The 27,597-nt window shown below is 37.4% G+C and overlaps 1 protein-coding gene across 1 annotated transcript in view; it reads right to left on the bottom strand.

Annotated features, from left to right (window-relative positions):
- The window catches only part of LOC111142334 (epiphycan), a 33,816-nt gene extending 11,286 nt beyond the window's left edge, over positions 1-22,530 (bottom strand). The window contains exons 1-2 of the mRNA XM_022495369.1: positions 22,366-22,530; positions 1,039-1,210 (exon numbers count right to left, since the gene is read on the bottom strand). Coding sequence (XP_022351077.1) covers positions 1,039-1,210; positions 22,366-22,530 — 337 coding nt within the window. The remainder of the gene's footprint in view (positions 1-1,038; positions 1,211-22,365) is intronic.
- Between the last annotated feature and the right edge of the window lie 5,067 nt (positions 22,531-27,597).

Here is a 27,597-nt window from a genome sequence, read left to right as displayed (position 1 = left end):
ACACAGACAAGAATCAGAACAGGCTCGCTTAAGGGGCGTCTGGGTGGCTCAGTGGGTTAAAGCCTCTGCCTTCAGCCTTTAGGGTTCTGGGATCAAGCCCCACATCGGGCTTTCTCCTCAGCAAGGAGTCTGCTTCCCCCTCTCTCTCTGCCTGCCTCTCTGCCTACTTGTGATCTCTGTCTGTCAAATAAATAAATAAATAAAAATCTTTAAAAAAAATAAAAAAGAATAGGCTCCCTTGAAATCCAGGGTGTGGGGGCGCCTGGGTGGCTCAGTAGGTTAAAGCCTCTACCTTCAGCTCAGGTCATGTTTCCAGGATCCTGGGATCAAGCCCCGCATCCGGCTTCCTGCTCAGTAGGGAGCCTGCTTCCCTTCCTCTCTCTCTGCCTGCCTCTCTGCCTACTTGTGATCTCTGTCTGTCAAATAAATAAATAAAATCTTTAAAAAAAAAAAAAAAAAAGAAATCCAGGGTGCGCAACCAACAGCTATGAGATCTCTTAACAAGTTCCTACCATTTTTTTGAGCTCGTTTCCTCAATAAGGAAGACCTACGACCTTTACACAGAGGTTGTAGTAGTCAAATGAGAGAATGTGAGGCAAGCATTGTGACCCACAGATCACCTGCGCCCAGTCAGTGTAAAATATTATTACTATTGCCATCATTACCATCAGCCATCACCACCTTATCCCCCTAAACTGCTGTGGCCTGCTCTGTCAGACCTGGATTCTCGTCTTGCTCTAATATGTAGTGGATTCTTTGTTCTAGAAATGCGTTCTACCACAATGGTTTAGAGTAATGATGCTAAATAAATAGTTTTGTCCCAAATCTTTGTTTATTTGATAATTTCCATCATGCCAAAGCTGAATTCTTAAAACTGTTTAATATTTGAATATAAAATATATGTGTATCTCCTGCTTCAAACCCAGCCTATGGCAAAACTTTCTCTGTGGGTCATGTGGGTTGCCTGTGGCATTGGAGTTGGCAGCTTTGAGGTATGACCAAGTGGACTTAATTCAGATCAGCCTTGATGGACCTGACCTTCATTGGTGTGTGGGCCCAGGACCCCGGTGAATTCAGGCTCCTGTGGAGAGGAGCCATCGATCAGTCTGGGGGTGGACTCCTCTTCTTCCTCCTCTTCAGCCTCCTCCGGCGGTGGGGGTGGGGTGAGGAGCTCTCTGTTCCCAGAAGGCATCACTGTGGCTGTTTCAATCTGAAAAAGAAACAGAATTTCATCAGGCAACTTTCTTAATCACCCACGCTGTGTGGCACGACACAAATTTTACACATATCCATTTTTGCCACAAGAGGTCGCTGGTGTTCTGAAATTAGACACTGCAGGGCCGTCTCGCCTGGCTTAGCACATGTGGTTCTAGTTACTGTTGGTTTTAATTAATTTTGCTTTTCAAATCTTAGTATAATTTCCAATGCCCATGGGTTTTTTTTTTTTGTTTTTGGTGGGTTTTTTTTTTTTTTTGGTCATCCTGCTCTTTCAAACATTCTCACATGTTTATTCATTTTTTTTTTTAAAGCCTCATTTATTGTTTTCTAAATACATAGCATTGCAAGAATGCATTATTGCTGGGGAAGTTTCAAATTAATCCAGAAGTGTGCAGAATAAAATCCCAAAGTCCCCTTCACCCTGAAGCCCAGATTCCATTCCTTTTGAAGATAATAACCATTAAGAAATTAAGGTGTATGCTCCAGTCCTTTTAATCCTTGTTTTCCTAGATTCAAATATTCTGGGCTTGTTTGTCTGTTTGTTTTACAGTTTACACTTCTCCAATTGTTTTACTGTAAAACAGTAAAAAGAAAAGAAAAATATATATGGAGTTTACCAAAAGAAAAATATATATGGAGTTATGAAAACTATAGATTTGGTTATGATGTGAGTAACAGGTATTACCGACAATATTTGGGTTTGTTAAATTGACCTTTTCAAGAGCTTTGACAATAGAGGGAACTTACTAAAATGGAAAAAAAGATGCTCAAATATTTTTCTTAGATAATACTTGGTTTTCTCTTCTTGCATATTTTGGGTGATGAGTAACTGCTCTTAGCAGCACCGCTTGCATTTAAAATAACTCCTTTCTCTCAAATCCCTTCCCATGCCTCAGTGTCTGTTCCTCTGTATTACTTAGTAAACGTCTACCTCCCTGACAACTTTGTCACTTTAGGCAGGAAATCCGTCCAAGATAGTTTGTTGGCAACAGGCAGGGCCCACCGTTGGGCACATACTTTCTTCATGGAAGCCCCAGAAATCCCAGATTCTCCTTTTTCAACCCTCATAGGGCTGCTTGATTCTTTCTGCCCTTCTTTATTTGCATTTATTAAACAAGCAAACACACACACACACACACACACACACACAAATTACCTTCTAACTTTAATGTCAAAATGACATGCACAGTATTACTTTTATGCGTAAAATCAGTACATAACTAGGGCAGATATTTTCTGAGTATTTTAGATAGATATTTTAGATAATCACAATATTTTAAAGATACATTTATTATTTAGTATTTTTTTCATAAATTTGAATACATTGCCTCACAAATGAAAATCATACCTTTGAAGGAACACTAAACTCTTTTGTCAGTTCACACTTTTGAATTGTGTCTCTTTCTGTGTTTCTCTAGGGTCTCCCCACTTCTGCCTTTCCTACACTGTATTGAAATGACTCCATCAGTTTTCCGCCTATCCAAGCCCACTAGTTGGTACACTCTAAGTTACATGCTTTATCTTTGTAACTCAAACCTATAGCATGATAGGTGATCAACAAGTACTTCTTAAATATAATTTTAAAATTGCTTGTGCAGAATATATCTATTTCACAGCTCTACATTTAATTTTAGAGATTTTACTGATAAGAGTCACGAATGTGGGTGCCTGGGTGGCTCAGTGGGTTAAGCCTCTGCCTTCAGCTCAGGTCATGATCTCAGGGTCCTGGGATCGAGGCCCGCATCGGGCTCTCTGCTCAGCAGGGAGCCTGCTTCCTCCTCTCTCTCTGCCTGCCTCTCTGCCTACTTGTGATCTCTGTCAAATAAATAAATAAATAAAATCTTTAAAAAAAAAAAAAGTCACGAATGTGTTCATGTTCACTTTAAATGTACTTAAAGCATGAAATCAAACAAAAACAACTCATACTGTCTTTGGTGCATTAGGAAGCCATACACGAAGATTTTGTAAAACTTGGCCAGGAATCTCCACTTGAGAAGATTGGGCACACTTCCTTAAACAAGGAGACATACGGTTTCCATCTGCAGGATCAGAATGAAGCAGATTTAGAAGGAATAGACCTGCAGAGACCAAAAGGAGGCTCCAGGAAGAGCGGAAATTGAGACAGATGTTTCATGGAAGGGAGGGAGCCTTAAGGGAGAAACACATTCCAGACACGTTGCCTTGAATCTTTAGCTTTGCAGGAAAAATGTTTGCACATACTTTCTACAGATAATTGTTTTTCCACTCATCTGATGTGACGCTGTAAGCTCTCACTTGTCATCCAGTATAATGAGGCAAAAACAGCTTTTGTGTTTATCGGAACCTGTTTTGTTCACGCTTCCTTGCTAATAAAATGTGAATGTTGAACAATTTTGAAGACCGAGGGAAAGGAGCGCTTTTGCAGCTCAGCAAAATCCCAGAACTATTCACTCAAAATGCTGTTCCTGGGAAGCTTTTGCATTGCAGACACATTTATTCTCACTATTGAATAGACATGGTTTAGGCTTCTGTCATTTTCTTCTTCTTCTTTTAACTATGTCCATACTGTGATACAAAGTTGTGAGGCAATGCATGCAGAGAAAGGAAGCCGGGGAAGCATGAGCACCTGGCTGGCCATGTGGCTGACTTTTATGCTTACGCTACAGAAACCTAAATTTGGGAATAAACACAAATGGCCAGAAAACATCCCTGCTCTTTTTCCTCAAGCTACCACAGGCAACTCTCAAATGCAAGTATAATCGAGGCTCCCACATAAAAATTCATCCTTCTTGTATTTTCCTCCATTATTTTTCCTCGTTTGACTCTGAACTGCTCCCTACTAAACTGTTTTAACCTCTTAATTATATTTACCTGAATTTTACGAACACTGTAAATACCAAGGATCACTCCTGCCTACGGCCTTGGACTTAGCCATCCCTGTGCTTGCATATTCTTCCCGGCGTGGGACCAGCAGGGCACATCTCTGAGTGGACTGGTTTGTAGTACGTTGTCAATTTCTATCCCCCTTTTCACTGGGCTTTAGAGCTATAGATAGTTTATGTCGTGGTGGACTGTATTTAGGCATACTTTCCATGCTCATGAAAGAGGATGTCTGTACCAGAGAGGACAGTTGCTTAGCCAACCGACAGTGACCTGGGTAGAGGGAAGTGTCAGCAGATGTCAGGTTGGAATGTAACAGTGCCGGGAAGGGTCCCCAGGGCTGCGTCAGCCTCTGCACCCACACAGCCTTGACTCCATGTAAGTAATCCAGCACCCCAATACAGTCTCAGGGAAAAGGGAGTTGACATGACCCTCAGGTGTCTTAGATGAAGTCTCTGCTCCCTGGAGACGTCAGGACTCTAAGTAGAAAAATGATTCAGTTACCTTCCTTGTAGCAGATGATGTGTTCCGAGATTTACCAGCAATATTTATATCGTTAAGAATACTGCAAAAGATTTGAGACTTTCGTTCTCCAATCATCAGAGGAGTTATCCACAGAAAAGCCTTTCTACAAAAGTACTCAGCACCATTTTAAGTGGTAACATTTGGTTATAAATAATTTTAATCAAATCCATTTGTCTCTTAGCAGAAAGCACATCTAAATGACCTGTAGGACTATATTGCTCCCACTGGGTCTGCTTAATATGTTTGTCTTAATTTCAGAGTAAAAATATGAAAAAAATAGTGCATTTGGAAACAACAGTCCTACTTCTTCCTGACTGCCTTCCCTTGCCAGGGAACCCTGTCAGTCCTGAGTTCTTGTTGAACATGTTCCTTATACCTGCTGAGGATGGTCACAAGCCATTTGCTGTGGCTAAGAATGTGTTCCGACTAATAAAACATACCGTGTGGTTTTTTTCCTAATATTTTGATACCTTTTGATCTCAGCACTTAAGTGGCAGCTGAATTTCCAATGAGGAACTTTATGAAAATGTCACATATGCATGATAGAAAGAATGTTACAAAAGTGTTCAGGATACTCAGATTTGATTACTACCTTCGTGAATGAATGCAAAGATCACTGAATGAAAGAGTGAAATTGTAAATGTTGTAGATGAAATTGTAAATGATGTAAATGGAAGGTTTGCCAGTCTTTATAATTATCTAATCAACCAGAAAGAATGTGCCAAGCATTACACTTAAATTAGGATCATTATGTTCACTTTACCTGTCAGTATTATTTTCAAACATCTATCAATACTTTCTTTTTTCTTTTTTTTCTCTCTGTGTCCACCACCATTACTATAATGTAAGTCACTATCCTGGGAATACAATAGTTGACTTACAGGAAGTTGTTGCCTCCTCCGTTATATATTCACTCTGTAATGAGAATAAGCTCTTAAAAAGACAAAGCTGATCATGCCAAGCTCTGCTTAAAATCCTTAGATGAATGTTTACTCTTTTTTTTTAAAGATTTTATTTATTTATTTGACAGACAGAGATCACAAGTAGGCAGAGAGGCAGGCAGAGAGAGCGAGGAGGAAGCAGGCTCCCTGAGGAGTAGAGAGCCTGATGTGGGGCTCAATCCCAGGACTCTGGGATCATGACCTGAGCCAAAGGCAGAGGCTTAACCCACTGAGCTACCCAGGCACCCCTGAATGTTGTTTACTCTTAATAGCCACAAGAACAGTGCCATGCAGGAGCACAGAAACATACTGGTTAAGTAGAAGGATTCTGAGGAGGTGAGCTTGACTCTAGCTTACCTCTGAGACTTTGGGTGAGTTACTTTATCTTATGAGCCTCAGTTTCTCTATCTATAAAATTCTGGTATGCATAGTAGATAGTACAGTTGTGTTAGGATGAAAATGTTTATATAGTAAGTACCATGGAAATTTACCATTATTTGCTCTTTTTATTTTTGCTATTTTTTATTTTATGTTTGCTATGATTACTAAAATAAATTCAAAACTCTTTGACTTACAAGGTCTTGCATGGCTTGACCTGACTAGTGTCCCCTTTCCTCCTTTCATGTCAGTTTACTCTTCTGCTATACTGGCCATCTTTAATTTATTATGCTCCTTGTTCTATAAGACATTTCCATGTAGGAGTTGTTCTGCTTAGAATTCATCCCATTCCTCATCTTTTTTTCCCCAATCTTATTCTATTTTTTAACAGCTTTATTGACAATACAGTAAATCCATGAAGAAAAAGAAAGTAAAACATGTATACACTGAGATCCTTGTTGACTCCTTGATAGTCACTTAAGGATGAAGATATAATTGTTCCTATTAGCATACAAAAAAATAAAGCAGATTTTAGTATAAATACTAATAGAGTCTGGGATGGAGTCACAGTGAGGTCTCCATCCTAAGAAATTGAAGTGACTTTCGCTTGTTCCATGATATAAAACTGACCTTAAAAATGCGCGCACACACACACACACACACATACACAAAACTATTCCTCCCAAGCTTTTGGGAGTAGCTTCCTGACTCTTGACTTACTCGTGATAAAAGTACAGCTAAAGAAAGAAAAAAGTAAAATGAAGAGGGTGGCAGCCTAAAAAAAACAAAAAAACAAAACAAAACAAAAAAACCCAAGTTCAGGAAAGAATGGTTTATTTTTATGATCAGCATTGTTTGGAGGATAGAAATATGAAATTTGTTGAATATACACAAAAGTCACTAAAGAGATCATCTCTGGTATCAAAAGAAGTTTTACTGGATCTCCTCAGGGTCTAGATGAAAATAACTAGCACAGATTGAATATTCACTGTGTGAACATCTGTTATGTTCTTTCCAGTGATTCACATGTAATTATCAGAATCACAGAAGGTGCAATAATTATACACATTTAATAGATTTGTAAACTGAGAATCAGGGATGGGAGGATCAAGTAAATTGTCAGAGGTTACATGATTTCTAAATACTAAGTCCAGGATTTGAATCTAATTAGTACTGCCACAAGACTGTTTGATTTACTTAATTGTGATTCTGTACCCAATCAAATCAATTTCTGCTGAATAATCTAGCTTCTTAGGCACTGGCACTCTGAAAAAGAGGGGTTCCAGATCATGGAAGTGAGCCTTATCATCACGGGGAAATGCCTTCACATTTTAAATTCGTAAATGGACTTTCTTGTACAGATTTTAAGCCTCATATAATTTTTGCTTGGCATCATTCATCAGCCTACAATCGGATTTGATCATCACTGATTATGTTAGTCGCTGATCCTGAAGGCTGAAGACCATACTAAGGCCATGTTGCCCTGTGGGAGCACTTGACAGTCATTCAGTCTTCCCCTGATATTGACACGTACGAAAAATATCATATAACATCGATGTAGGTGGATTATAACATTCCAGTAGCGTTTATTGTAATTCTCACTTTTGTGGGAAATAAATATTATGTCAGAACGAAACTTTAGTCTGGTTAAACATGATGGCTAAGACAACTCCCGTGTATTCACCACAGTTTCATTTTCCTCCTGGGCATTCAGCTCAAGTACATTTCCACTTTCTATAACGCCGGCTTAGGTCATGTGGCCAGTTTTAGCCAACAGAATGGGAAAGGAAGTAACGCAGCACATCTGGTCCAAATTAGTGAGGAGAAAGGATACTTTCTCAGTCTGTCAACAGAAGATACCAGTGTGACCTTGAAGTCCCAAGGTGAAGATGGTGAAGTTCTAGCATGAAAGAAGTTTGAATCCCTAAACAACTGCCTGGAGGACTGTAACCTGTTGACCTCTATGGGACAGTCCCGTCAGCAAGATATGAATTTTTATTGTGTAAAGCCATGGGGATTTTGGAATTGTTTGTTACAGCTGCTAATGTAACTTGTCCTAATAGACATCTTTTCAATTTTTGTTTTCTTATCCATTTCTTAGTCACTCTGATGGAACAATTTTTAATATTTTAATACTAGGTTGATTTACCTAGCATGTATCATTGACACTAGAAAAAAAAATACCTATTTTTTTGCCACTCTGTTCTCTGATTTCTTTTTTTTTTACAAACAACTCTTCTTTGATCTTGCTTATTTGATGGAGTACTTACTGAAAGAGTATACCCCCACATTTGAGTGAATTTACCATTATTTCAATTTATTTACTTTTAAAGCTCAGTATTTTATTAACTAGATTAAATCAGAGTTAATAAATATGTATAAAAAGCAAATGTCAAATATCAGAATTAGTTAATGGATTTCTATTTACTTCAAAAATCATAAAATCATAATATTTGATATTGACTTGCTAGGATGTATTTATGAAAACGTGAATTCTTTTATGTTTTTAAAAATTTATCCTAAGAGATGGTGATTCATCATAAATTTATAAATCTAATTGGTAATGCTTCTTTGTATTTAATGCAATGAAATGAAATAATGCAATAAAATGAAAAATTTTAATGCAAAAGAAAAGAGCTGATGATTTGAAGATTTCATTTAATCCTGCCTTCTCTAGTCTGTGTCCCTTCTGGGACCACAGTATTTTGTTGTTCACATGTTTATTTTCTCATTTCCTTTCCTTTTTGTCAGAAAGCGGCAATATTCCAGTTTTAGTTGCCAGGAAAAATTCTACTTCAGTCAGTTTTATCCCAGTTTATTGAGGTCTCCATTCACCATCATCCTGTTAGGCTCCAGAAACTTAATAGATTTTCAATATCTTAGTTCTCGCAAAATGTATCATCTAGTTCTAATTGAATGTCTCCAAATAATATTGGTAGAGAACTTTGGCAAAGGCTTTAGAAACCTTATCTAATAGCAAAGCCAGTTCACATTCCTTTTCCCCTTACTGCCCTTGTTCCCCAAGTAAGGATGCCAGAAAGATAATTTAGTATAGGCTGAAATCAGTAATCTCATGAGGATAGGGGTAGGGGGAGAGTCAATCGCAGTAATTGAAACAAGAAGTTGGACTGAAAACCAAGAGTTTGGAACCTTATAACCTCTAATTTTTTTTTTTTTAAATGATGGAGTAATTTAGTATTTTTTTTGTTTCAATCTTTCCTATTCCAACACAAAATAAACTGTTCCTCCTAATACATACTTTATTGATCCACGAAGCATAATAAGCCATGTCTTTTAGTATCTAAAACTTTTATGCATAAAATTGCTATCACTCATGGTGATGATGAGGAGGAGGAGGATGTATATATTATCAGATGGTAATAACAACATTTAAAATAGGGAAACGTGCATTTTTTAGAGGATGTCCCAGGGAAGACCAGCTAAAGTCAAATTCCTGTGAAAGAGATAATTAGCATGTTTATTTGTTTCTACTGTCCAATTTTAGTGGTAAAGCCTTACAAAACTTTACAAATTTAGAAACCCGACTTGAACTTTTAGGGGCAGAATTACCCAAAAACTGTACTAAACCCAAAATCTAACCTGAATCCTTCTACGGTCACCAATATTTTATCTGTAGCCTCTGTAGTCTCACTTGGGAAGCTAATTATGATCATAAGAGTATTGATAACTGAAGACCCAGAACAAAGGACTCAGGTAAGTCAGCTCTTTAATAGCATGAGGCAAAGGAAGAGCTGTTTCCAAAGGGATCAGAATCTTTAAATTTGTTGATGACCATAAGTTTTTGCTATCACTAAGGCTGGATCATCTTGCCAGTAGAAGGCTGCTGAATGGTAGTTAATTGGCCTTGAAACCTTTGATTTTATGATTTACTTTTTTTCTCTCAATACCAAAATGTACCAGTTCCCTCCAACTTCCTTTATGTCTTTATATATGTTAGAGAGTCAATATAGTTTTAGTGGAAGGATTTTTATCTTAATTGTGCTGGATTTGATTTCTTTCATATTTATGTCTTTAATCAGAGTTTTGATATCGTAACTCCAAAGAGAACACACTCATGAGAAATTTGATCCAGCCTCAATATTTTTTATATATATTTTCTTTGTCCTTCTCATATATGTTAAGAAATGGAGTCGTAATACGTATTTTCAACCATACCCTATACTTCGTTAAAGCCCACATTGAATGTGAGCAGAGAGACTGGCATGATGTCACGGTGATTATCCTTTAGCGCTCATCTAGCCGCATCTCATATTGGCTGCATTGACATCAAAAGCCAGTGATTGTACAACCTGATGGGTGACATTACCAAGTAATAACCCTTGCACTATTTCCATGCCTGTGTGTGGATGTTAACAAACACAGGGTAAGTCTGTCTATTCCTGGCAGACTCAAGACAAGATTAACCATAACTTGTCCTGGGAGAATTAAAATGCTGAATTTGTGGAACTGGGGAAGATCCAGTGAAAGGCTTATTAAAGGAGAGTTAGGCAGGAAAATAACAGGTCAATTTCAATCTTAAGTTAGATATTATTAGTGTGATGGGAGAACATGTCCAGGATAGGATTACCCAACTCAAAACTACAAAGAGTTCCAAAAATTTTTTGAACAATGTTACTTCTGGAAGATTTATAATTTACTAGCCTTTAATTTTTTTTTAAAGATTTTGTTTATTTATTTATTTTAGAGATGGAGGAGGGGTAGAGAGAGAGGGAGAGTGAGAATCCCAAGCAGATTCTGTGCTGAGTGCAGAGGTTCAGTCCCAGGACCCTAAGATCATGACCTGAGCTGAAATTAAGAGTTGGATGCTTAACAAACTGAGCCACCCAGGTGCACTTAGTTTACTAATTTTTTAGAAGATTGATTTATTTATCTGAGAGAGAGTGAGTGTGAGTGGGGAAAGCTGCAGAGAGGGAGAATCTCAAGCAGACTCCCTGCTGAGCAAGGAGACAGCTCAGGCTTGATCTCATCACCGATGAGGTTGTGACTGAGCAGAAATCACAAGTCAGCCACTTAACCAACTGAGCCACCCAGATGTCCCTATTTTTTTTTTTTTTATCTATTCCTATGTTAGATGCCACAAGACAAAATCTACAGGACTATATTAGAAAAACAAAAGTCTACACCAGAAAGAAATAAGAAGGCATACATCTAGCACACAGTCTTGGGCACTAAGTATGTTGACCAAATTAAATGCAGATTAAAATAATTCAGAAAAAAAATTGCAACTGACACTAAAAGAAGAGCTGAGGGAAGTCAAACACCTGATCTGGGCCCATCCCAAGAGATTCTGATCTCAATAGTCTGAGGTGTGGCCAAGGCATTAGGATTTCTAAAAACTCTAGAGATGATTCAAATATGCGGGCAAAGCTGAGAACCACCACCCTAGAGAGGAAATGTACTCCCCTGAGTAGGATGTAGAAGACAGAAATGCTAATTAAGCCCTGGAACTTTGAAAGGTTAGTAAAGTCTTGATGACAATGTGGTAGGATTGTTTTACCCTAGGCTCCCAGGGGCCAAAGGCTTCACAAACATTCATGACAGCTTCGGTTTAAGAATCTGCTGAAGTTGATGCTCTTGCTGGGGGGAAAAAAAATGGGGAAGAAGGGAAAGCTCCCTGGGAGGTAGATTTCTTGGATTCCAGAGCAGGAAACCAAGGAGAAGCCACTGGCATAGCTTTCAGGCTGAAGAACCCCATGGGCTGAAAATTCTTGCTTACAAGATCATCTGTCATCTCAGAGAATACACAGGGAGCATCAGGTGCCAGAAACCCAGGGTTTCCAGGAAAATAGGCATTCAAAGGCTTTGTGTTGAGTATGCAAAAAGAGGAGGAAACTTCTGATTGACCTGGTGACCAGGCTGGCTGCCATCATATGTTTTAAAAACATTCTGAAAACAGGACTATCCCATATGCTACTCTAAGAGTCCTTATACTAGGGGATGTTTCCTAGGTCAGTGCTGTTCAAACCACTGAAGGGAACTACACGTGTATCTCAAAGAATCCACTCATGTCGTAACTGAGAGAGTCCAATTTTACCCAGGCAAGATGAAGAGAAAGCAAGAAGAATTAGGAAAAGGAGGTTTAGGACTGTCTATTCTTTGGGTTTTTAAATCAAAGTCAAGCAATTCTGAGTTTGTACTATAATCTCTTTGGATTTAAACAAGTTCAGATTTTAACATGCAGGAGAAGTTAATCTGTAGTCTTTTATTTGTCCTCAAAAACCTCATAGAAGTAGGGGAAATATATACATATTTGTGTCATCTTTATGTTTCTGGAATTTTTTTTTTTGGAGTATATTTACTTAGCATTTATTTTCCTTTCAGAGTCTTTCCTAAGCTCTATTATTAATGTGGCTTGATATAATTTGAGGTAGAACACAGAACTGAGGGTAAAATATCAATCTCAGGTATAGGAAGGCCTTTGAGATAAATTTATTGATGCCCTCAGATCCATTTAGAGCTTCTAAGAGCAAAATCTACATTCTGTCAGAGGACGCCTACTAGCGCTGGTTGGCAAGGGGGTACGTCTCATAAAGGTGGGAGCATGATTGCCCTAAAACCAGGATGTTTTCTGTAGAAGGGAAGAGCTATATTGAACTTCATAGTTAAGCTTAACAGGTTAAAAGTCGCCATCTTAGAGGGGGTGCATTCTCTGTTGATCCCTTTACTAACTCTTCCTGAGGAAGAAAGACTGGGCTAATTGGTGGGTGGGAGAAGATACTAGGCTTGAGTGGTTCAACCTCTTTTTTGGGGGGGGAATTTCCTGCCTGTCAAGAAATCTGATTTAATCCCTCCATGCACTAAGATTTACTGGATCAGACACTCATCTGAGAACTGTGGTTAACCTCCGTTGCCTCAGATTGATGGCATACTTACTTCTGGAAATTTATATTAGGATGCTCATAATTGCTTCATACCTAAATTGTAAATTTCAACCTAGCCTTTATCAGTAGTAAAGGAGATATTTTGAACTCTATTTGTCTGAGTCTCATTTCTGTTACTCAACTGGGTCTGAAGGTAGGCAGTGCATTAGGAGGAGTTTTTATGGGTCCCTTGAAATCTAACACCTACTGCCCAGAAAAAATTCAGTATTATATGTATCTATACGTGTTATAAGACAAAATAATATGCATTTTGATATACATACCTGCCTCCTGGTTTCATATTATGTTCACAACTCTTGTTTTCTGTATTTGCTTCACCTTCTTTATTTATATTTTTATGCCATAATGTAAAATAATACATAATTAACAATATATAATACAGGATGTGATATTGTGGAGAACATAACACAATAGACACTGTATTATATAGTTTTAGAAATTATTTTATGAGGTGATACTGATGCGTACAGATTACATTTTATCTATATTTACATTTATATTTACTGTGTGTGTATATATATATATGTATATATCTATTGCTGTACACATTGTAACTTTTGTTCATGTAAGCAGCCTTAAATACTGCTGGTGTGGTAGATAAGCACACAAGTAAAGTAACATGTCTCAGATTTGCTGTCAGGGCTGAAACTGAGAACAGATTTGGAGAAATAATTTCTCAGCATATATATTTTGTGACAGAATTCATAGAAGCCTTATGTCTCACTAGATAACTACAGATCTGTGTGTGTGTATATATGTGTGTGTGTGTGTGTGTGTGTGTGTATATATATGATATCTGTTTTCACTTCCTCTATTGTGTTGAAGACACATATTTATAAGATGAGTAGACTGGGAGGTACTGAAGGAGAGAGAAGAGCTGGTGTGATCTACTTGGCCCAATTCTTGGCTCTCAGCAAAAGACTGGGAGGCAGATCTGAAGTGAACTCATGCCTGGTGCAGTGAGTCTTAGTTACAGCTGAAATCCCGTCCCTTTCATGAAGGCTTCCCTGACCACTGAATGGTGGATCAGCTTTTGTCGATATTGACTGAAGGAGTCATTTGATGATAGAGCTACTCACATTTATGAAACACTTACCATGGATCAAGCTCTAAGGTAAGCAGTTAACAAGTGTATCTTACCTCATGCTCAAAAGGTAGCATATAAACAGGAGGCTGAAGCTCAGAAGGGTTGTATGATTTTCCAAGGCTGTACAGTTGGTGTTCAGGCCTGGGACTCACACGCAGGGAGTCTGACTCCAGAATCCAGTCACTCAAACTGCCTCTTAAGGGTGAAACAGGTGTATATATGAGAAACACCCAAAGTCGGTGGTTTCCTTCATTATGCTTTGTAGTGGGTGGTTTCATAGTTTAAATGCCCCGGCAAAGTCAGGGTGGGAAACAGGTCCTCACCGATATATTCACTTGGATTGGATGCTCACTGTGTAAGTCACTTCCTAACCAGGAACCCCAGGCCTTCAGCAGATAATATTTAAATTATAGGTCTGTGTCTTCTTAAAAAAAAAAAATGGAAATCCAGAATGTTATTTGGATTTTCACTGTAACACAGACTAAGGTGTTTGTTAAACAGAATGGAATTTTAAATTTCTCTTTTTCCAAAATTGTCCAACACAGTTGATAATAAATCTTGAAGCTATTCCTTGTCGTTACCATCATGTCAACATTTGGCTTCTGAAGGTGTTAAAAGGCTCTGAGAAATATTCAGCCTGGTTACTAAAGATGTATTCTTAAGGGTTTCATAGACTGGGATGTGGATATCTTAAGTGCAATGGAATTTCACTCAAAACATGAGCCTAGTGCTCAAATTGATTTAAGCGATCCATATAATTATCTCAAAGAATGTGACCACAAAGACTGGCAATGAAAGCTGTTTCTTATTTTCTATTTTATCTTGAAAATGGGTGAGGAAGAAATGTGTTTGGCAAAGATTGTCCAATCCCCACACTGCTCACAAAGTAGCTTTCAGTTCGGAAGGATTGTCTTACCTCTTGCTCCCTTAAATACTTTGACAGCTAAGACAGATGCTTAGATATTTTGTTAATTATCATCACTTGAAAATTCTTGCATTTCTGATTCCTAACAATCAAATTTCTTAATTTCAGAGGAAAGAAAGCTCCATATTGGGCACAGCTAAAAGAAGTAAAGATTAAAGAGAAAGAAAATAATGGAATATTTTAATGCTCAAGTCTCTCTGGTTTGGCATTAAAACAATCTGGTTTAAATTTTACTCTGAAACTTACTAGCTGAATAACCTTGGGCAAAATTCTGATCCTTAGTTGATCTTAATAATAATAATAATAATAGGATAATTTATCATTTCAAGGGGAAGTTATAAGAATTAACTTATGTTTGTGTTCTCGTAAATAAGGTATAATATAAACAAGTCACTGATAAAGACCATCAATGTTCTTCTGTTTCCTGATGAGCCTATATGAGTGCATATGTTTGTTGCTACATTTTTCAGAAATTTCCAATAGTTTTAAAATAACATTCAAACAGTTTAACACTGTTTTTAAAAGAAGCATATGGTAAGTCAATCAGACAACCATATTAAAAGCTCATAGTAAAATTCTTCCCTCCCTTCCTCCAAAGTGTCTTTGGTGAAGAGGGAGAGTGAAGAGGAAGATAAGCTTTTATTTGTTGCCAAGTTCTGAAAAGAACATTTAACTCGGGTCGAGTTTAAGTTACTTCTTCCAATAAGAAGTGTTTTATATGCAAACCGTAAGTTTGAAACTTTAAAATGTATAAACTGGTCAAAGTGAGACATCACTTCAAATATAAGGATAAAAGTATCCCATGCCTTCATCACCAGAAGAAATAAATAGTAAAAATATTACTAATCTGATTACTTTTTGTTTAGAAAATACAGAGATGGTTTTTTAAATTAGCTACATGTCAGCATGACCAAAGTGCTATGACAATTTATCATACTTAGCTAACCTAATTAAAAATACTTTTTTTAGAAAGATTTTATTTATTTATTTCACAGAGAGAGAGAGAGAGATCACAAGTAGGCAGAGAGGCAGGCAGAGAGCCCGATGTGGGGCTCGATTCCAGGACCCTGAGATCATGACCTGAGCCGAAGGCAGAGGCTTAACCCACTGAGCCACCCAGGTGCCCCTAAAAATACTTTTTATATATCATTATGTATAGTGGACATTCATTCTGTAAGTGGCCCCCAATTAATTTGATTCTCCTTAAGCACTTTCTAGTGTTACAGGACATCAACATTTATTCTAAAACTATTTACATGGCACCATATTACCATGATGGAAACTGAAAAGAAACCATTGTTCAACTGTTACTGGATGAACTCCCTTCATTGAGTTTTTGTCCATTTCTACAACCTCACTAAATTTAATTTTCATTCCTTTGATGAATCTTACCCGTTCTTCATCTCTGAAAGCTATTTTTGAAGCTTAATGAATTTGTTTCAATAGAGGTTTTCCTCATAAAGATGATTTAAAACAACTTAGCTACTTGTTCTTTTAATGAAAGAGCAAAAAAAAAATGGGCTAATTTTAAGATCAATGGAGTGTAAGAGCAAGCAAACCATCTCTTATTCAAAAAACTTCCTATTGGTCAATTCTTACTGATATCCCTTTATTACTTGTTATTGTTATTTATTTATGAAAGTATGAGGCAGTTCTAAAAGCATTGTGGTAATGCTTCAATCTATACGAGGGCATTAGGATGATTAGAAAGTAATATAAAATAAGGAGTGGTGCCTGGGTGGCTCAGTCAGGTAAGCAACCAACTCTTGGTTTCAGCTCAGGTCATGATCTCATGGGTCCTGAGATAGAAGCCTGCCTGGGGCTCCTGGCTCAGTGGGAAGTCTGCTTGAAGATTCTCTCCCTCCACCCCTTCCCCCACTTATTCTTTCTCTCTCTCTCAAATAAATAAATCTAAATAAATAAATAAATAAATAAATAAAATGAGGGAAGAGTAAGGCAAAAAGTTTGCCCAGATTTCTGAGCAAAATGGCAAGCACAATTAGTTATAAGATGTAGAGCCCCCAGAATAAGCAACTTCCTTAAAATTTACAATCCACTTGGACACTGAGACCTTAGAGAAATTTCTATTCCACATCCTCTTGAAGAGCTTTGTATGCCATCATTGTAAATGCCCTTTGTACTGTCCCACATTAAACAGAATGAAGTCTCCACAGGGCTCTGTATTATAACATTCCTGGAGTCTATTGAAGATTAAGTGAAAGTAATTATATAAAGATAAAGTAAGGTAGCATAAGACAGGATCAGTCTCGGGGCACCTGGGTGGCTCAGTGGATTAAGCCTTTGCTTTCAGCTCAGGTCATGATCTCAGGGTCCTTGGTTTGAACCCCACATCGAGCTTTCTGCTCAGCAGGGAGCCTGCTTCTCTCTCTCTCCCCCACTGTCTCTCTGCCTGCTTGTGATCTCTGTCAAATAAATAAATAAATATCTTAAAAAAAAAAAAGAAAAGGATCGTCTGATTAGATGGAGTCAAAGAGAACTTACTGCAGGAATGGTAGTTTCTATCCTCCATAAATATTAATATAGCTACTGAGTACTTTTCTGGGCAAAAGAAACAACTCATGGGCAGGGCCAGTGTTTATCTTAGACCTAAGAGAAATGAAAAAATCAGTAACTGCAAAACTCTATGATGAAAATGGAAGCATCAAATGCCTGCCTTAGTCAAAAACACAGTCTCAATTTAAGTCAGTCAGAGAATACCAAATTTTGAACTGTGTTCAGATGAAATCTATAAGGCAAATAGTTAAATGTTTCCCTGAATTCCAAGCCACCAAATATTTTTATATCCACATCTATATAGAGATTAGATAGGGTAGATAGATAGATAGCTGGCCAGCCCATAACATAGATATAACATGTTGGAGGATGCGTATCTACAGTTATTCTTTGAAATAGTTAGGCATAAGCCATTCTCTCTTACAGTAATTACATAAGTAAACTGTCTATACAGGGGACTTCTAGTTTACATTATTCACCCATAGAACAATGCTTTCTCTCTCTTTTAGCAATGTGGGAGCACAAGCATTCAGTTCAACTAAAACAAATATCAGGTTAAAAGGACAATTTGGAAAATGGTAGAAAACAGAGGGAGGATAATGTAATTTTTTACTAACCTGCTAGGAATTATTTTTTGATATGAGAAGATAATGCAATTATGTGTCATTAATAACTATAATCTTAGGCAAGTTACTTACCTGCTCTTTTTCTCAATATTCTCACCTGTTCAATGAAAATAACAATAGCACTTCCAAGTTTTGTTGACAAAAATGAGATACTGCACATGATAGGCCTAGAATAGTGCTCAGCATGTAATAAGTGCTCAACCAAGCATAATTAATATTCATCAGAAAGCAAAAAGTTCGTATTTTGGTCTTAAGGCTTATATCCAGTTCTTGCTAATACCATTAAAGTAAAATAAAAGCTAAGTAAAAAACTGCAAAAATGTTATGCTGTACTAGCAAATCTATCCATTATCTGCTGGGTAGCATAAAGCACCATGACGGATTTGCCAGGCCTACAATCTGCTCCTAACATAGAATCCAGCCGATCCTGGGTATTCGAAATGATCAGAAATCACCTAAGTCAGCAGTCTGGAGTACTGTTACTGCATAAGATCTTCAAAACCAGAAATTCTTCCACGATGCTTTCCTATCACCAGGGAGGATATGAATATTCTATCACCAGTAGAAATCAACAAAGCTCTATTGAGATACTGACTCCGGGGGAGGGTGACTGGGCTCACTGCTAGCGAAATCACTGGATTCATAAATGCAAACCTTGCAGCAGCATAAGTCAAATTTGGTTTTTGGAAAAAAAGTACATTATTGCATATTGTATTAGTTTTCTTTTTTTTTGTTGTTAAGATTTTATTTATTTATTTGACAGACAGAGATCACAAGTAGGCCGAGGGGGCAGGCAGAGAGAGAGGATGAAGGAGGCTCCCCGCTGAGCAGAGAGCCTGATGCAGGGCTCCATCCCAGGACCCTGGGATCATGACCTGAGCTGAAGGCAGAGGCTTAACCCACTGAGCCACCCAGGCGCCCTAGTTTTCTATAGCAGCATGACAAATTGTCATACATTTAGCAGCTTAAAACTAGACTCATTTTTAATTGACAGTGTCTGTGGGTCCAGGGATGGCCTGACTGAGTTCTCTGCTCAGAGTCTCACAAGGCCAAAATCAAGGTTAATGGCCAGGGCTGTAATCTCATATGGAGCTTTGAGTTCCCGGTATCTACAGTGCTGTGGTTTCCATATACTCACTGGCTGTCAGCTTCTCTCAAAATTTAGAGACTTCCTGCATTCCTTGGTATGTGGACCGATCCATTTTTATTTTTATTTTTATTTTTTAAGTTATTTTTATTTTTTTTTTTTAATTTCTTTTCAGTGTCACAGAATTCATTGTTTATGCACCACACCCAATGCTCCATGTAATACATGCCCTCCATAATACCCACCACCAGGCTCACCCAACCTCCCACTCCCCTCCCCTCCAAAACCCTCAAAGCCAGCAACAGATCGTTTCCCTTGCCTTGAATTTCTCTTATGCTTTATAATTTGTCCCTGACCTCAAGACACTGTTTTAAAGGGAGCAGAAGTATAGGTCAAGACAACCAAGATAATTTCCCTTTTAAAATTTCAGTTGTGCCATATAAAATAACCTAATTATAGAAGTGATATCCCAATATATCGATGATGTTAAGAATTATAGAGGCCATGAAAAGACCAGTGGATGGGTCATTTAGGGGAGATGTTAGAATTCTACTTACCTCATAGTCATACACACACACACACACACACACACACACATAGAGCTTAAGGATTAATCATTCAAATTCTAGAGGTTCTACTATATTGGCTTATGATGCCAGGTCTTACAATTTGGAAGAAAGAAACTGGCATATGTTTCAGAAGCAATATCCAGTTATTCTATAAATTTGCAATTTTAAAATACAAGGTTACCTTTTCTATAGATGATAAATAAGTTGTAGGCTAAGATAGACAGACCCACAATTGGCATTAAGGACAAAAACTAAAGAACCTGATCCCACCACTCTCCATGTGCTTTGTTTACCATGAATTTTTTCATCAACTGACCCCTAGATGGTTGTGTTACCAGCATTCATACAAAGAATATCACATAGGATCAAGAGCATATAAAACAACTGGTCTTAATTTATAAAGATGAGACAAATAAGGTCATGGGGAGTTGCCAGAATCTGAACGTCTAAGACTAAATTGAAGAAACTTCTATCATGAGTAACTGTATTCTAGAATCCACTCACCTGACTAGGTCTATTGGCTTTATTTCACATCTTTCTATAATGAATTGCATATTCTTTTTTTGTAAAGCAGTTTACATGAATGATTTGTTAAGATCTGAACTGATGTTCCGAATTTTGTTCTTCATCTCATTTTATGTATTATCTTGTTTTTGTTTGTTTCTGTATTTTTTTTTTTTTATTGTTTCATAGGCAGTGGATGAGTGGGTTGGCTGATTGACTTTTGGTACTGGATCAACTGGGTAAAGTTAAAAAATATGCATAGTTTGCTTTCACATGTATTATGTTTTCATTATAGAACAGGTATATGTATAAGTATACATGTATATCATGTGTCTATAAACTGGTTTTCTGATGATGACTCCTCACAATAGATGATTAAATCAGGGATGACTTACCTATTTCCATCAGCAACAAGAAATTATTTAGTAGCTCTCTGGAGCCCTCAGTTGTTAAGGATGCTGAGTTTGCCTAGGCTAGTATGAAAATTAAGGATGTTTGAATGAGGTAAGGGGATACAATGCCACATATTTGGTGCCTTACCAAAAGGGTTGCTCTTTCAGAATAAGCAAATACCGAGGAAGGGTTGTATACTAAATCATCTTTATATAGATTAAATTTTTTAGCTTAAATTTCTTCATGTCAGAAGGAACTTCAGAATCTCTGAGAATATGCAGTAAAAAGGGGTTCTGACAGCAAGGGATGGCTTTAAAGAAGTTTGCAGATAAAGCTCCTCTCCTTCAAGAGATTGTCTAGGGCAGCCTTGAGCTCTCCCTAGAGTCTTCTCCCCAGGCCTGTTAAAAACAGAGGATTTACTTTTGGTACTCACCAAAGCTCTTGATCCCATAAAATATCTTTTGGAGGCATGACAAGTAAATTTAAACTACAATATTTAGTTCAGTAGATAATGGCACATACATATGCAGCCTTTCTTTTTTTTAATTAATATTTATGGCAGATGAGTTAAGCACTGAAAAAGCTTCTCCTTATACTCTCCACTGATGATTAGATTGGAGATGCAGAGACCACGTACAGCAAGACTGGTGTTAGTGACCATAAACTCCACAGAAAATGCTTTTAACATAACGGAAGACATATAGCAAACTGAATCAAACAGTGAATACGGACTTGGAAAATAAAGTCACAATTTTGCGGAAGAAAAATGGTCTTCTGATAACCTAAAACTTTACTGAAATGAGGGAAAGAGAAAGAGGGAGAAAGAGAATAGAAGGAGAAAGAGAAGGAGGGGAGATGGGGAGTGGAGGGAGATGGAAGCCAAAAGAGAGGGAGATGGAAAGGAAAAGGGAGTTGTGGAGAAGATGTGAAAACTATTGTATTGTGCAAATTTGATCCTTGAATTTCATCAGGCAGCATAAACAATAATGAGAGCATTTATCTCTTAAGAAAGATATAGCTCAGTACCATTAAATACATGCTTTTGTCTAAATATTTTATTTTCCTAGTTATCAAAAGTAACTATTCTAAGAAGATTTACACTTGAGTGACTGGCCAAAATGTTATGATCCTGTAGGTGATGTAATTTCCCTTTTGGTTGATTTCTTCTTAATTAGTTTTTGTCAATGTTGTACATTAATTACACTCCAACATTTCAAGGTCTGTTTGTTTTCTGATTCAGAAAAATTAGTCTGTATCCTTTAGTTATGTAAAAAGTCTAACATTTAATTAGAAACATGTCACATCAGATTTATGTAAAGGGCTGTAACCTTGCCAATGCCTACATTACTGCTGAGAGATAATCAGTCATTTTGGAAAGCACAGTCACTCTTGGAATACAATGGAGCTCCAAATCACTGTCCGTTCTTTGCATGATTTTAATTTTCTTCCAACTTATTTTAACCTCACATCTTTTCCCTTTGCCCCAAACTTTCCCAGCTTCCTCATCATTGCATGTGTATTATTTCCACTCTTCCTTACCGACTCCTTTTTCCTTCTATTTTCTCTTGTCCTAACATGATAGAGACTCTTTTTCATTGTTGTTGCTTTAATTTTGTGAGAAGATATAAAGGAAATGAAGTGAACTGTGAGAAAGCACAAGTGTGTCCCCATGTTAACCTCCTGCAGACTGAACACATTTCAAAGGAAAGGTTCATATGAAATTATTGAGAGAACATATCTTTTGATACATAACCAAGAATCTCTTTGAAAGGAACGTATCTCAGTAATTCCTGATATCATGCTTCTAGAAGTCTCAGGAATGAGAGGAATCCGTTACCTCAGCTTGACCAATAGGTATGTTTTCATAGTTGTATAAATTATCCAGGTCCTCCAAGACAGTGTCATATGTTTCTGAGTCATAGTTGATGGGTTCCAGAGTTGGAGCGGTCCCAGCAGCATCAAAGATGACAAGTCCCAGAATGAGTCTTGCCAAAATTTTCATTTTTCAAGCTTTCCTAATCAAAAAAGGCCAAAAGGTATAAATATTTAATTGATGATAACTTATGAATACTTTTCACTAAATAGGCATGATAAATCAAAGTCAATGCCGTGGGACTCAAGCCAGTAGCTCTCCTGACACGGATCATTTGTAAACATAACACAGGATATTGTATGGATTCTGAAGACTATTGATACTGATGTTCAAATTAATCACAAACCCATCCACGTTTTTACAGTAGATAGTGTAATTACAGTGAAATTGAGTTTACTTCATAGAGAAACACGGAGAAAATGGGATGTGGAAATATTGCTGTGCACTTATTCAGAAAAGCTTTTGCATCAGAGTTTTACCTTTTACTAAGCATTAAGTTTCTTTCATCAGCTCTGGGAGTAGGAAGGAGGAGGAGGAGGATATGGAAGAGGAGGAGGACTATAACTGTTACTCCATTTTACAGAAGAGGAAACCAAAACAGGGTTGGCTAGTGACCTAACTAGGACTCGTAACTGTTTCTTGCACATTCAAGCTTATGGATTTTTCTAGACAAAATAATGAAAGATTCCCCCCCCACTTTTACTGCCTTGTTGCCTCTGGGTATCATTAATGTATACATACATAATTTAATATATGTACACATTAACATTTCATGCAATACTTTTCAAAAGTTATTCTTAACTAAATATAGCAGAAAAGAAAACTATTTTTCCTTTAGTCCTTAGTGTTTTCTTTCAATTCTTAATAGTCATCTAAGCTTTAAACTCAGAATCAATAAGAATCCATGTCTAAAAGATATCATTTGGCAAGATTTCCTTAGAGGAAGATTTCCACACACATAAGATTAAAAAGTCTCTTGTTTTGTAATTCTTTGTTAAGCATGATTCGTATTTTCCATGATCACATCCTGCTTTTGGGGAGGATTCATTCAAAATCTTATTATTTTAATTATATTTATAACATATGTAGGATATGTTATACATGTATATATATATGTATAATAGATGTTTAACATTTATAATTTTAATTATTTTTGTTCTGTATATACTCCTTTGAATACATTTTACTTTAGAAAAAAATTTCCTATTTAATTTTAAACATCTAAGTTGGGTCTATCAAAAATGTTACTTGGTGGTCATTTATTGAGGAAGCAAAGCCTTTGTAGAACTTTTTATCAAGTATGTCTAATTTTAAAGGTTTTGTATTTTGGATACACTTCTTAAGTCTACTTCAAGAACAGAACCTCTGCTGTTTGTACCTATGCACACAAGTAAAAGGGAATTCATGATAAATATTACTTTTAAACTTGAAAGCACTGACAGACAAACCGACCTTCAGTTACTTGAAAGAAAGTCTTTATGAAGCAGGTTTAGGCAGAGGGATATGAAATCCCTCTGAGAATGAGAAGCAGGACAAGGAGCTCCTTTTTATTCCCTCCTATGCTTTCTTCGAATCATTTTTTTTATTCACACTGGATAAACGAAGCCTCTATGTTACCTGCCTTTGCAAGGCTCTTTGCAGGATTGGGGATTTGGAACTGCTGGACACAGTCACCAACAAAGTCCTGTTTAATCAAATGGTGTGATTTACAAATCTTTCAGGAACCATTCTTCCCTTTTCAAGTGGGAGGCATTCAGAGGGACCAGTACTAACCTCGAAAGAGTATTTTCCTTCTCCATTTCTGGCCACTGTAATTGTTCAGAGCAATTAGGCACTGGCTGGTTATTTTTCTCACTTCATACTCTGTATTTGATTAGAAGTGTCTACGTTCTTCGAGTTTACTTGCATGGTGCATAACACCTAGAGCTATCAGCAGTAAGAAAGTCTGTGCAAAGCCTGGAACTACGAAGAACACCTCTCTATGTTCAGTTTTAAAAGGATGTTTCTTCCTTCAAGTAACTATACTAGTATTTAACATAGTGTCTTTGTTGAGACTGAATTTGTTGTGCACTTCACACCATGTTATGAGATTTTGCAAATTATGCTTATATAAAACCTTAAAATATAGACCTTAAAAAGACACTCCAAATGCCTAATTCCCATATGCTCATCAGTATATATTTAAACACCTGAAATCTCCCCCTTTTCTTCTTTTGACTAATATGTCAATCAATACTGATCAATAGTGCCTGGTTATCCTGGCAAGAAACATGATCTATGTCAGGGCACTTGCTTTAAGGAACACATTGGAAACTACTGTAATTTTATTGGCATCTCTCCTATTAAGATCAACTATTTTACTGTCAGCTATTAATCCTGAGCTAATTCAAAATTTTGGATTTTCCAAGAATAACATAAATATAAAATAGCAAACTTAAACCCAATCCATTGCATCAATGTTCACCATGAGATATTAAAGCAAACTGAATTATTTTTTAAAATGTTATTAGAGTAGAAAAAAAAAGTCTCTGACCCAAGAAGAAAGCAAGTGTAAAAACTTACCTTTGGCTCCTACTTGGTGAAATGGCACGGAGTGACTGGAGACGCAGAGCTGGTAGTATTTGCCCTTGACCAATGGTTGTGAATTCTGGTCTGTGGGAGGTGGAATTTATAACACTCAATTTTCTGTTTGGAAAAGCTAACCTTGAGAAATGCTTCTCAGTCTTTAGAAACCCCAAATTACTTTAGAGTCCCTCAAAATAATCAGTAGAATCCAAATGACACAGCGTACAGAGCTCTTGAAATTATGTTAAGGGAGTAATCATTGCCAATGTGTCCCCCTAAACATTTTAAATGGAAAAAGTAGCTTTTACTATATTTCATCTCTAACAAGTTCACCAGTTAAGAAAAAGTTAATGTATACAGTAATACTATAGGTGAGTATTTTAGAATTGTTCTAATAAGAAATAATTTTCCTTGCATGTCTTAAATTGCTTTCTTCCCTTTTCATTAATGTTAACTGAAATTCAGTAAATGTTGCAAAAGTCTTACCTGTTTAATGTCGGGTAAGTTAAAAAAAATCCAAATTATTTTGATTGTTTGGAATGCTCTGAGAGCAATGAAACAATAAAGCCTCTGCATGCCCACTAAAAAAAAAATCCTGAAACAATGCATAAATATGATCTGAGCATTTTGGAAAAAAAAAAAAAGGCTCCTTTTTTCTCTCTTTTATCTATCAGAGCCAAACAAATCAAATTACATAAAAACACTTTCCCCCAGCATACAAGATTTGTTGTAGGCTCCTGGTATCTGATATGGTTTGTGAAACTCAGCTTTATTACAGGTTTGGAGAGAAAATATGTTTGTATTAAACTCGTATTCTTTGCCTCCATTCACACTGCAAAAGTTCTAGAGGAAGATGAAACTTGTGTCATGTATTCTGGCTTCTGGTGTGCTTTCCATAAATCCAGGAGTCTGGTTCTAACCTGTGCATCAGGATTCCTTTTTCCTTGACCAGAAGTGAAGAGCCATATTAGATTTTGAAAGTGCATTAGGGCACACTGATGGAGGAGAAACTCTGTCTTGAGGACGCTAACGCCTCCTTCTGCCTTCCCTGCCGTCTTCCCTCCCCACCCCAAACTCCTTTGCTTATGGATTCAGGGCTACCTCAGCCCTTAGTCTCATCACCCACACCTGCTTCTGCACTTCTATGTGATTTGAGCTCAGCGTGCATTATTTTTCTTGGGACCAGTTTTATTTGTAATGGAAGCAGTGATTCTGGGTGAAGTGCAGAATCTATCAAGCCCTCTCCGACAGCAGAGAAGCCATCCTGGGGGGTAGGGACGCCCTCCCTGCCTCCTTGCTGTGTCACATGATATGGACGCTACTTTCAGAAGCACTTCTGGAAAGAGGACTGAATCCGAGTTTCCACCCTGGCGCTGTCACAGCAATGCCCCCCACTGTGTGATAGAGGAGTTTATATATGTCTCTCAACACATTCTCCATCAGAGAAGTTCCCCATTCACAGATGGGCGACACTCAAACATTAAGTTATCCAGTGTCACATGTGACACAAAGAGAAAAGCAAATTGGGTCAAGTTCCCAGATGTTAGTGAGGTCATCTGAGGGATGCCGGTGACGGTAGAAATGCAGTGGCATCTCTCAGTTTTTTAGATTCTGAGACTATTTGCCTGTCACTAGGTCTTAGGGTCTTTTAAGTGCTTTAGGATAAATAGAGTTGGATAGGATATCCATGAAAATACCTAATATTTCTTCTTCTTCCTCCATGATTTAATCTAATACTCTGCACACATTGTCAGGTGACAAAGGTGGCATCTATGTAGTCCCTTCTATTCTCGAAGGCTCTGGCTGAACCTGTAAGATTCTATTTGCGGAAATAATGTTTTCACACTCTCCTTTAGTGACCTGTTGGTTTACGTGACACTGTTCTTAGGCTTCAGAACGTTGTCTACTAATGCAGTCGTTTCATGACAATTTAATAACTAAATTCTTTGTCCTAATACAGAATTGGAAGCAGAAATGATCATTCCTGAGTCTTTTTCCAAATAGATGAAACTTTCACTGTTCCTTATAAAATGTGGAGAATTTTTAAGTCATTTCTCTTGGTCTTATCTGGACTCTCTCCAATATTTTCAAAATCTAGGTTGAACTGTGGGAGCTCAAATTTGTAACAATCTCATGAGGACCTAATCGCTATATAGTAGGGAGAAGGATTAATTACCGGGTCCAGCCTCTCTTATCCTTGGTAAATATCTTTTAGTTTCTTGATAATTTTCTTAATAGAGCCTGAGCTTGGTTATCCGAAACCCTCAGCAGATCAGTTATTAAGACTAGTTGCATTATCTAGTAGTTGAGGCTTTCTGGTTTTATCTCTTTAAGCCCCCAAATGGTTTACAAATCTTTATGGCTACAATTCTTAACAAAATTAATTAAACATCATCCTGCTTGCCTAAATGGAATTAATTTTAAACGAGATGGTCTTCTCTCAGTGATGATCTTTGCTCTGTAGAGAACAGAGAGGAGCCCTCTGACAATCACATATGGCAGTCCATCCTTGTCCTCTGCCCCAAAAGGCCACATTGGTAAGAGCAACAGGAGGGTGTAGATATCCCACCCCACCAAGTATAAGGAATAAAACCATCCCCTGAAATGATTAGCTGCCTTCCTCTAAAGAAT

The sequence above is a fragment of the Enhydra lutris genome, unplaced genomic scaffold (assembly GCF_002288905.1).
Source record: "Enhydra lutris kenyoni isolate GAN:26980312 unplaced genomic scaffold, ASM228890v2 scaffoldscaffold7, whole genome shotgun sequence".
NCBI lineage: Eukaryota > Metazoa > Chordata > Mammalia > Carnivora > Mustelidae > Enhydra > Enhydra lutris.
The sequence above is the reverse complement of the archived record's forward strand: the minus strand, read 5'-3'. Positions and strand labels throughout refer to the sequence as shown.